We start from the raw sequence: 11099 nt of genomic DNA on the forward strand, positions 1-11099 counted from the left end.
CACAAACAGCTGCCGATAGTAACAGGGTTGCTGAAGATCTGTCACATCGCATGCAAACTATCGTCATAGATATCGATAGGCATTACGAATAGCGATGGTGTGATATCGTGAATACAACCCTATTCAGTCTTTTGGGAGTGAAAATGCGAATTTATTTACAAAATTTGCCAATACGAGAAAAAGAAGGCGACGCGTAATAAAGAAATTCATCACTTTGTCATCGACGCGAATACCAGATGTTGTAGTGCCAGCGGAGTGCAAAAGTGTGTGTGTGCAATGCCCGCGGAGAGAAAGACACAGAGGAAGAGCGCGGCGCTGATGTTGTGGTCAAGATATGATTTGGCTGCAACTACGACGTCCAAACATCGACCAAAACAATAAACCCCGCGACCAGGCTAATTTTAGCGTGCGTGCAACAAAAACAATAACACTACCATACAAGCGCGAGGCAATCAACAAACACACCAACAATAATATCAACAACTGAAACGTACAGCGCGCGCGTCTGTGTGCGTGCTGTGTGTGTGTTAGTGCGTGAGCGTGTGTGCCTGTGTGTGTGCCTGTGTAGAAAGTGCGCACGTCAGGCGTTGGCTGTCGTCGCAGCACTTGCAACCATGTCCAGAATAACGTTGACCACGTTAACACATAACAGCAGCAGCGGCGGCGTCGGCGGCGGCATTACAAGCAGCAGCAACAACAACAGCAACAACGATACACGCACCGGGACGCTGACGCACCTTATGGAGGAGCACCAGCAGACGGTTAGCGGTAGAAGCGGGACATCTGCTGGCCCCGGCGGACTGATATCGGATGGGGCGGAACGGCTGCGACGTCAGGGCAGCCGACTGCAAACATCTCGATTCGCCTGTATGCGTTGCTGCGGAAACTTTCTCACCTATCTGGTGCGGCTGCGCAGCACGCCCGAAGAGCTCGAGCAACGCTACAAATCCAAAGAGATTGATCGGTTTTTGGAGAAAGAGAAGCACACGTTTCGGCGGCAGGTAAGAAACTTTTTTCGAACTATAACGCTGCTACAATCCGTTTAATTAAGTAATTAGTATTAATTTGCTTGGACCGGACCCACACACACAAATACACACACACACACACACACACACACCATTCATCCGGTTGTGTCGCCCGCATGGGCCGCCCAGGCAAACAAATGAAACGCCAGACGAATTTTCACTTTTCGTTGCTGGTGCTGTTGTTGTTGTTGTTGTTATTGGGCTTGGCTCTGGGTTTTTATTGTTGCATCATTTAAGCAATCATTACAAAAAGTCTTATTCACACAAAAGGCATTCAATTAACAACTTCTTTGTGCTGCCGCTGCTGACTCTTGTTGCTTGTGCGTGTTGTTTTATCGGTCAAGGTTTCAATTTCGCACGTACCTTTGTATTAGAGTGTGCAATCAGATAAATCGTTTGACTAACCGTGACTCAAACCTATCTAGGTAAAGCTGCTGCTCCTGGGCGCTGGCGAGTCAGGCAAATCCACCTTCCTCAAACAGATGCGCATCATACACGGCGTCAACTTTGAACCTGAGCTACTGTGCGAGTACCAACATGTGATATACCAAAATGTTATACGAGGTATGTGCTGGCATAATTCTTGTTTAATTTGCATCAATTTTAAATGAATCCATTTCTCATGCAGGTATGCAAGTCCTTCTCGATGCGCGCGAAAAGCTGGACATATCTTGGGGCAATGATGGACGCGAACAGGATGCCCACGACGCCAAATCAATGGAATGCAATGCAATAGAGGCAGCCAGATTCGTGGAATATGCGCCGCTCATAAGGCGCCTATGGCAGGATCGTGGCATAAGGCGCGCCTACGAGCGACGACGCGAGTTCCAAATTGTAAGCGGTCCAATAAACCCATAATTAGCTTAGTTTCATTAGCAATGAACCCGATGTGCCCACTAGAAATGGGTAAGAAAGGGTGGTATGAAGTCGTGCAAATGTCCTTAGTAGACCGGAGGAGTATAAACACTCTTGATCAGCGCAATAACTGCCTAGTTGATGTAGATGTGGCGTCTTTCCGCCTCTTTGATCTTAGACTATTAAATATTGAAACAGAAATTTAAAAGATCTCATATACTTCCCGTAAATAAAGGGTGTCGGCTTGGATATTTTTGGTTACACTTTGGTAACTTTAATCAAAGTTCATTTAAAGTCATTTAAAATCATTCTTTAAGCGTTGCCCCTTATAAACAACAACTCGGTCAGCTATTTTGTATAAAAAGAAATATGTATAAAAAGCATTACATTATATATGAGTGCACATTGAATTCTTTCGATTATTTAAACAATATGTGCATTCATTGTTAAAGCTTATGGCCTCAGTTAATCAAACGTTTATTGACACAGAAAACAAACATTGTTCTTGTTAACTTTATACCTCGCAGAGCGATTCGGTCAGCTATTTTCTAGACGAAATCGAGCGGCTAGCGAAACCGGATTATGTGCCCACCCACAAAGATATACTGCACTGTCGCAAAGCAACCAAAGGTGTTTACGAGTTTTGTGTCAAAGTACAGGTAAGCTGCAAAGAGAATGCTCTTGTCTCATCGATTTTGTATTAACAACTACATTTTTATTACAGAACATTCCATTTGTGTTTGTCGATGTGGGCGGTCAGCGCACACAGCGTCAAAAGTGGACGAGATGCTTTGATACCTCTGTCACTTCTATTATATTCCTAGTGTCCAGTTCGGAATTCGATCAGGTGCTTGCCGAAGACAGGTGAGTTCTGAAATGAGATAAACAATAAAGAGTGGCAGGTTTAACGTGTACTTTAATTTTTTTTTAGGAAAACCAATCGTTTGGAAGAATCAAAGAATATTTTCGATACGATCGTGAACAACAACACGTTCAAAGGCATTTCAATAATATTGTTTCTAAACAAAACTGATTTGCTTGAGCAAAAAGTACGCAATCCAGAGACTGATATACGCTGGTACTATCCACAGTTCAATGGCAATCCGCACTCGCTTCTGGACGTCCAGAACTTTATGCTGCAAATGTTTATGAGTGTGCGCCGTAGCAGCAGCACCAGCAGAATCTATCATCATTTTACCACTGCCATAGACACACGCAACATCAATGTAGTGTTTAATTCGGTGAAGGACACGATACTGCAGCGCAATCTGAACGCTCTAATGCTGCAGTAAGAACACTCGGCCACGCGGCCATCCAGATCACAATCACGAATCTCACGCCAGCTCTGACAACACCGTCTACCATTTATCAAATCATATAAATATTTATGTATTTAAATATATATACCATATACAGAAAACGAAAGTGCCAGGCTGTCAGGAATGTACAATTTTGTGAAGGGCCGACCCAAATTGTTGTTTACTTTTTAAAATGGTTTAATTATTCATAAATTTTGTATTAAATGAAATTATTATACTAATTTTTAGCATTTACATGTATTATGTATTTTATTTATGCATAAATGTATATAATTTATTGTGTATGTGTTTATTTGTGGCCTGCTAACAGACTCTAATGCTAGCTGAAAACTAACCTGGAAACTGCAGCTACAGTTTTACAAATAATTATGCTATTATTATTACAATTATATAAAAATTTTTTTTTTTGATAATTCTGTATAACTTTGCCTATTTGTTCCGATGACATTATACAAGTAAATTTACCATATATAGCCAATACATGCACATACATATCTATATTTATATATATATATATACCTTTATATTTTTAGAGTTGAATGTCGAATATACACATATACAAATTGTATGTTAGTTTATACAAAAGAGAGAGCTTAAACTAAGCATGAACTTTTCTCCTAGAGAAAAGTCAGCGAACGACAAATGTACCAATTAAAAAAATATATAAATATTTAATAAATGAGAAAACAATTATATATTCAAAGATTACACAGTGTGTGTTGTTTATTTCATGCAGAATGAAAACAGAATAAATAAAAATATACATTCCCTGTATATCCCCAACCGCTCTTGTTATTCATAATTAAAATGCACAATTAAAACTGCATTATGGTTTATTTAATTACAAATAGGCTTATTCCTTTTGACGTTTTCGGTATTTATTTCATATAGAACTACGTTAATATTTGGAATGTCATAAAATCGTCTTATACACTATTACAAGTACGCGTGTAAATCATTTAAATTGCATACACTTAAATTATTGATAAAAAAAAGAGTGTAACAAATACGCATTTGCATAAACATATAAAAAATATTGTAAATACACCAGTAATACTCTAGATAAATAAAAACAAAATGTGCATTGCATTGTTGATATTATCAATAGACATTAAATTAAAGCACAAACTGTGATGCATGCGATCCAGACTCAGACCCAGATCGATTATAACAAATAATATAATACTAAAAGAGAAAATCAGGCTTACTAAGACTACACATCCAAAGGAGTTTAACACAAATATTTAGCATCCATAGTCATTGAGTTGATTTCTAGCTGATAGCTGCCGCCTGTCTTTGCTGTTGTCCCTGCTCAGCCGCCTTGACTAGAGTTGTTGCCGGTTCCAGAGCTGTTAAGGCCTCCACAGCAGTTGCTCTGCGCCGCCTTGGCACTCAAGTTACCCAGTCCAATGGAGCCCCCGCCATCGGCCTGACGCTGTGCAGCCGCAGCAGCAGCACTGTTGCCGTCCTTGCTGCGAGCTTGACCGATAAGTTCGGCGGCGATTTCATAGAACAGACGCTCAACGTTTTCCGCCTCTTTGGCGGATGTTTCCAGGAAGTACATATCATGTTGTTTGGCAAACTCCTCGCCTATTTGGGTGGGAATTTCGCGATCGTCGCGATCTGTCTTGTTGCCCACCAGTATTTTTAGCACCTTTGAGTTTGCATATTCTTGTATCTCTCTCAGCCAGTCCGGCAAACAGTCAAATGTGGGCTGGCAGCTAATGTCATAGACAAGTATCAGCGCGTGCGCCGATCTGTAGTAACTTTGTGTGATGGAACGAAAACGCTCCTGTCCGGCCGTATCCCAAATTTGTAGCTTGATCTTTTCACCCTCGACCTCAACGGTTTTAATCATAAAATCTACGCCAATGGTAGCACCCTGGCCGGGCGGAAAAAGACCCTGAGTAAACCGTCGAACCAGGCATGTCTTTCCAACGCCTGCATTGCCGACTAGCACAATTTTGAATAGGAATTTGTAGTCCTCCATTTGAAGTCGAATTCAGATTGTGATGCGTGCGCTGAAATTGAAAGACATACAAAATATTAGTATACATAGTTTCCTCTATTATTTAGACACACCTAGTCAGCGACGCGTAACGCGTTTGTAAAACTGAGCTAATATTGGGGGATGGTTTGGAGGTTTGGATTGGGTTGGAGTTTCACTCGCAGATGCAACTTACGCAACTGCCTCTCACCTGTAGCTTTATTGGTTGCGCTCCGCGCACGCAATCTACGTATACAGTCTAACGGTCGCCCTTGCCACCAAGGCTTCTACTGCTGCTTTTTGGCTAGTGTCAATAATTTGGACGCTGATGACTCAACAATTACCACTGCCAGCAGGGTAAGCTTTTGTAGATGTGGTTATTTGTACTGCGTTGCGCCATTCAATTAAGTTGGCACCTGCGGGATACAGATTATATTTGTTCAACACCCTCAATTCGAAAGGCGCTAAATGCTTGTAACGACATTAATTTTGCAAAGCTAAAAATTCGCTGCGTATATGTAAATATAAACAAATCGATTAATATGGTAGCGATATGGCAACGCCATTTAGCAGTAAGCCTGTAACAAAATTCGATAAGTTGTAATTGAAATTCTAAAGCAATCAATCATTCACGAATGAATGTGTATTATAATTATATTGTATTTAATATTTATTATTATTCATGGTAAATTTGTAATACATGTATCGGGTTGATTTTCAATATATTTATGCACAGAAGTATCGATAACGCTGTGGGTATCGATTCGTATTTATTATCAACCCTGTAGCAACACAACATAGCCAGCCACGCTGTAGAAAAAATATTAAGATTAAAGGAAAATTTGATTTAATCTACAAAATAACAAAAACGCAAGTTTGTAAGTGAGTCTTCGAGTTGCCCTGTGTAAACCATCAACAATTTTGGTTTTTTCAAACGTGCCAGACAACAACTTAGGGCGTTTTTCCCCGTCCCAAAAAATTCAACATGGCCGAAGACTTTGACGTTGAAGCAATGCTAGAAGCACCCTACCAAAAAAACGTAAGTAGACTAAGCGACTTTAATGTTAAACGCATCATATTAATTAAGAAACGGTTTGTACAAAATATTTAATACTTGCGAGAGTGGTATATCTTATGAATATTTGTATACTTTTCTAAATAGACACCATCAAGCGCGCCGTATGTGCACGCATTGTGTGCGTTCGCATTTATGTATATACATACATATGTATGTATGTATTTGAGTCGTCTGACACTCACACACGCAAAGTTTGCTTAACACCTTTGTGGGGATGTGCCTATGCTTTTACGTGTGATTATATATGTGTGTGTATGTATGGACATTGCATCGAAGTGGCAGTCGTAAATCGATTTATAACCTTAATTCCTGAAATGCAATCGAATATCGACAGGCGTACGGCACTGCATCGATTTGCTACAGTCGGCGTTATCGTCTCTCTGGCAACTTCTTATGTTTTATAGCCGGACTACCTTGACGCCCAATTAAACACCCACGTGCTACAGTGTATGTGTGTGTGTGCGTATGCCTTGTTTGCTTTGGTAGTCGCCTGCACGTTATATGGACGTTATATCGCAGTCGAATCCGACGTCACCTACAGTTTTGTGTGTGTGTGTGTGTGTGTGTGGGCTACGGAACTGTTATTATGCTGGTTCTTTATAGAGTCATTTTAATTTCTTATCTTTTAGTGTTTAAGGGTCGCGAATCACAGATATGGAACATTGAAAAGCTGTGTTATTTTGTAAAGGGAACACAAATGTTGAGAAACCAGATTAGGCTTTATCAGAAGTGTTAAATCCATATACTATATTTATGTTGTATATAGTGAATAGATATAGTGAATTTTACTTGATTTAGCTAAATTAACATTTTTTAATGGCAGTCGCCTTATCATATATTTTAAATATTTATTATAAAGAATATCCAAAATAAAATTGTGCATATAGACAAATATTATATATGTTAGCATCAGATTTCCAAGTAATTTCTCAATCTTTTGTGAGAACATTATTTCAATTAGGAATTATGTCTGAATTTATCATCTGAGTGGTTGCTCTACTTTCTGTCTATCTCTTAAAAAACATAAAAGCAATGTGCAATAAACAAAAAAAAAAAAAAAATATCACACTACCAAAAACGAAAATAATTAAAAACAAAAAGCGAGAATAATTCTTAAGGGTGAAATGTCTTTGCAGAAATCGTTTAAGCTCAATATTGTTGCTAGTGATTGTTTTGGTCATTCTAAACACAAAAAGCTGGAGACCATTTGGTAAGTTTTGAATGTGCCAGAAACTGCGAAAAAAAAAGAAAATAAAAACCAAAACATATCTAGGCATTTGTTTTCTGTATGATTTGTTTCTGTTCTTTTTTTTTTAAATGAATATGTTTTAAACTGCTAAAAATCAATGAAAACTGAACGTGCACTAAATTTCAGATAAACTCTACCTATTGTCTGGGGCAGCAGGCAGCACTACTACTACTCTCACTCACAGACAGACAAGAATGAAAGAATCACAAGTCCACTTCACTGCTCTTTCAGGAGTCGAGTCTGAAATGCCCAAAAATAAAAATAAATACAAAATCATATAAAAATCACTGAATATAAGAACAAAAAACAAAAAAAAACACCAATATCAAAAGCCTAAACGTAATAAGCAAACTTAAATTATTTCACTACACATATCTTTTAACTTATAACTCTATGTATATGTATGTCCATATATAGACGAGAGCGCCTGGGATGTGTTGGCCAGAGTCTTTAGTCAAATAAGAGCCAAGGCAACCAAGTCAACAAACCAACCCACAAACCAACCACTAGCCAGCGCTAATACCCAAATATCGAATCGAATCGAATTGCAAATATGTGTGGAGACATTTCGCCGAGGTCTACTTATCTGTGTGTGTTAATCTGCCTACCTATCAGTATATCAGATATATACGTGATATATAAATATATCATAGGTATATATATATCTATATATATATATCTATCTTCTACAATTGTGAAATCGAGCGCAAGCTGTCGTCTGTACCATATTTTATCTTTTATTAATCGCATATGTATTACTACTCTTACTACTGCTCTATTGCTCTAAATTGGCAATGATCTGTGAAGCGATCATTGTTGACTTAAGCATTTCTATTTTATGTACTTGCAGATACCAAAAAATTTAACTAATTTACTTTGATTTGCTTTCTCTTATTCAACTAAAAAAAAAAAAAAAATACGAAAAAAAAAACAAAAAAAACCTCAAAAAAATATAAAATGAATACAACAACCACAACCAACTACAACAACAACAACAACGTAACGTGCGATCAACAACGAACTAAACGTTATGTGTGTTTGTGTGAAATGTCCCCCACAAAACATGAACAAATGAAAATATCCAATTCTATGTATGTACATTATTGCTTGCGACTTCCAACTCCCATGTCCACCAAACCAACCAAATACCAAACCAAAACCCTATCTGTAGAACGTCAGTGCGGGCAGCGCTGGACGAGGACGCGGGCGCAGCAGCGGCAGCGACAGTGCCGGCCACGATGACAACGATGAGGATTACACTGAAAACGGACAGCGCTCCTCGAATGGCAACAAAAAGCGCAGCCATCGCTCGCGGTAAGTTTACACATCATTTGCCTACGAAACTGAACAGCCTCCATTAGTCATCTTTTTATGCATTGCAGTAGTCGTAGTGGCTCACGTCACAAGCGCTCCAAGGATCAGGAACGTGAAAAGGAGCGTGGCACTGAACGCAGCAGCTATCGTGACAAGGATAGAGACAGAGAGCGTGATCGTGAGCATCGGGATCATCGTTATCGCGATGTCGCCAAGCGCAGCAGTCGCACACGCGATGAGCGCCCCAGCGATGACAGACGTGGCGGCGGCAGTGGACGTAACGATCGTGATCGTCGCTCGCGCGATCGTCGAGGCGGCAGCAAAACCATGCAGCGCGATGCCGAGCGTAAGCGCAGTCGCTCTCGCGACAGGCGCCATCGCAGTCGCTCCCGTGATCAGCAACGCAAACGCATGAGTCCCATACGTGAACGTCGGCGAAGTCAGTCGCGCTCCAAAGACACAAAGTAGGTGGAGAGGTGCAAATTGTGTAAACAATTTGTATTGCACAGAATGCAAATTTTGTTATTTTGATATTTTTCTTATTTCTGTTGCAGTCGCCGTCGGACCAGCTACTCACCACGACCATACGGTGGACGCGGACGTGGTGGTGGCGGCAGGTCGCCACCGAATGGCGTCGGGGATCGCACACCACCCACCGAGCTCAGTCCTGAGGAGCGCGATGCACGCACCGTTTTCTGCATTCAGCTGTCGCAACGAGTGCGCGCACGCGACTTGGAGGAGTTCTTCTCCAGCGTCGGCAAGGTGCGCGATGTGCGGCTGATTACGTGCAACAAGACTAAACGCTTCAAAGGCATTGCGTACATTGAGTTCGAGGATCCCGAATCAGTGGCGCTAGCACTCGGATTGTCGGGCCAACGGCTGCTGGGCGTTCCCATAATGGTGCAGCACACGCAGGCCGAAAAAAATAGACTGCAAAGTGCTCCGCCACCGTTCCAGCCCAAAGCTCACACAGGACCCATGCGACTTTATGTTGGCTCGCTGCACTTCAACATCACCGAGGACATGTTGCGTGGTATATTCGAGCCATTTGGCAAAATTGATGTTATTCAGCTGATTATGGACACTGAGACGGGTCGTTCCAAAGGCTACGGCTTTATTACGGTACGAAAGACTTACCTTCCATGTTAGTTTTGTAATAGTGTAAATATATACATTTTTATTTTCCGTGCAGTATCACAACGCTGACGATGCCAAAAAGGCTTTGGAGCAACTGAACGGCTTTGAACTGGCGGGCCGTCCCATGAAAGTGGGCAATGTTACGGAGCGGCTAGACATGAATACTAGTTCACTGGACACTGATGAAATGGATCGCAGCGGCATAGATCTTGGCGCCACAGGACGACTTCAGCTCATGTTTAAGCTGGCAGAGGGCGCCGGTCTGGCCGTGCCACAGGCAGCGGCCAATGCGCTACTTGCCACAGCGCCGCAGCCAGCACCTTTGCAGCAGCAACAGCAGACGCCATCCATAGCTACACAGTGCTTTATACTGTCCAACATGTTTGATCCGCGCACCGAGACAAATCCCACATGGGACACTGATGTACGTGAAGATGTTCTAGACGAATGTGCCAAGCACGGTGGTGTGCTACATATACATGTGGACACGGTTTCGCCCACAGGCACCGTATATGTCAAGTGTCCGAGCACAACCACAGCGGTACTGGCCGTAAATGCGCTGCACGGACGCTGGTTTGCGGGGCGTGTAATTACCGCGGCGTACGTACCGGTAATTAACTATCACTCCATGTTCCCGGATGCTATCAGCGCAGTCGACTTGATTGCATCGACCCGCAAGAATGCTGACGATTGATGGGCCAGGCGATAGATTTGCAACTATATAATATATTGTTATTATTCGTTAAACAACAATTTTGTAATAATTTTAACATTTTTTTGAAAGACTCCGAATTTGGGTAATGGCCCTCAGTTAGCTAAAAAAAAAAAAAAACGAAAAAAAAATGGGCACATCAAATTACAATAACATAATTAAATATTTATATATTTAATGTGTGCAACATAAAATTAGGCATTCCTAACACGCCAAAAAATTGATTTGGATTTTAATTCTAAACTTTTTGCGACATCCCCTTTTCAATTTATATTTTACACCATTTCAAAGCATAATTTAGACAGCGCTACATAATGTGAAATGCTATGTAAACAACAAACAAAACAAATATTTTGTAGACAAAAATATAAAAAGAGAAATAAAAATTCGATTCGGTAGTTTTTGTGTGTTTAGCGCTAT

At 40.9% G+C, this 11099-nt stretch overlaps 3 protein-coding genes across 4 annotated transcripts; 2 read left to right on the plus strand and 1 right to left on the minus strand.

The window, feature by feature from the left end:
• Nucleotides 1–92: 92 nt before the first annotated feature.
• Nucleotides 93–3479, plus strand: cta (Guanine nucleotide-binding protein subunit alpha cta). The gene is made up of 6 exons (XM_002057563.4): nt 93–1001; nt 1454–1592; nt 1657–1862; nt 2411–2542; nt 2608–2747; nt 2815–3479. The coding sequence occupies exons 1-6, from the start codon at nt 615–617 to the stop codon at nt 3173–3175; spliced, it is 1365 nt and encodes a 454-aa protein (XP_002057599.1). The 5' UTR covers nt 93–614; the 3' UTR covers nt 3176–3479.
• A 538-nt stretch (nt 3480–4017) lies between these two features.
• Nucleotides 4018–5732, minus strand: Rab30 (RAS oncogene family member Rab30). The gene is made up of 2 exons (XM_002057562.4): nt 5401–5732; nt 4018–5223 (listed from the first exon to the last, which is right to left on the minus strand). The coding sequence occupies exon 2, from the start codon at nt 5190–5192 to the stop codon at nt 4515–4517; it is 678 nt and encodes a 225-aa protein (XP_002057598.1). The 5' UTR covers nt 5193–5223; nt 5401–5732; the 3' UTR covers nt 4018–4514.
• A 187-nt stretch (nt 5733–5919) lies between these two features.
• Nucleotides 5920–11077, plus strand: Caper (RNA-binding protein 39-like protein Caper). Of its 2 annotated transcripts, XM_015169743.3 has the most exons (6): nt 5920–6067; nt 6133–6228; nt 8688–8830; nt 8899–9294; nt 9385–9952; nt 10023–11077. In XM_015169743.3, the coding sequence occupies exons 2-6, from the start codon at nt 6175–6177 to the stop codon at nt 10659–10661; spliced, it is 1800 nt and encodes a 599-aa protein (XP_015025229.1). In that variant the 5' UTR covers nt 5920–6067; nt 6133–6174; the 3' UTR covers nt 10662–11077. The 2 variants fall into 2 exon arrangements, with proteins under 2 accessions (XP_015025229.1, XP_002057597.1); XM_002057561.4 differs by having other exon boundaries at nt 5961–6228.
• The last annotated feature ends 22 nt before the right edge of the window (nt 11078–11099 follow it).

Source organism: Drosophila virilis, chromosome 4 (genome assembly GCF_030788295.1).
Source record: "Drosophila virilis strain 15010-1051.87 chromosome 4, Dvir_AGI_RSII-ME, whole genome shotgun sequence".
Lineage (NCBI taxonomy): Eukaryota > Metazoa > Arthropoda > Insecta > Diptera > Drosophilidae > Drosophila > Drosophila virilis.

Coding starts and splice junctions, on each gene's coding strand:
- cta (XM_002057563.4), top strand. CDS start 615: ATGTCCAGAATAACGTTGACCACGTTAACACATAACAGCAGCAGCGGC. Junction 1,002..1,453: donor AGCACACGTTTCGGCGGCAG/GTAAGAAACTTT, acceptor AAACCTATCTAG/GTAAAGCTGCTGCTCCTGGG. Junction 1,593..1,656: donor ATACCAAAATGTTATACGAG/GTATGTGCTGGC, acceptor TTTCTCATGCAG/GTATGCAAGTCCTTCTCGAT.
- Rab30 (XM_002057562.4), bottom strand. CDS start 5,192: ATGGAGGACTACAAATTCCTATTCAAAATTGTGCTAGTCGGCAATGCA.
- Caper (XM_015169743.3), top strand. CDS start 6,175: ATGGCCGAAGACTTTGACGTTGAAGCAATGCTAGAAGCACCCTACCAA. Junction 6,229..8,687: donor AAGCACCCTACCAAAAAAAC/GTAAGTAGACTA, acceptor CCCTATCTGTAG/AACGTCAGTGCGGGCAGCGC. Junction 9,953..10,022: donor AAGGCTACGGCTTTATTACG/GTACGAAAGACT, acceptor TTTTCCGTGCAG/TATCACAACGCTGACGATGC.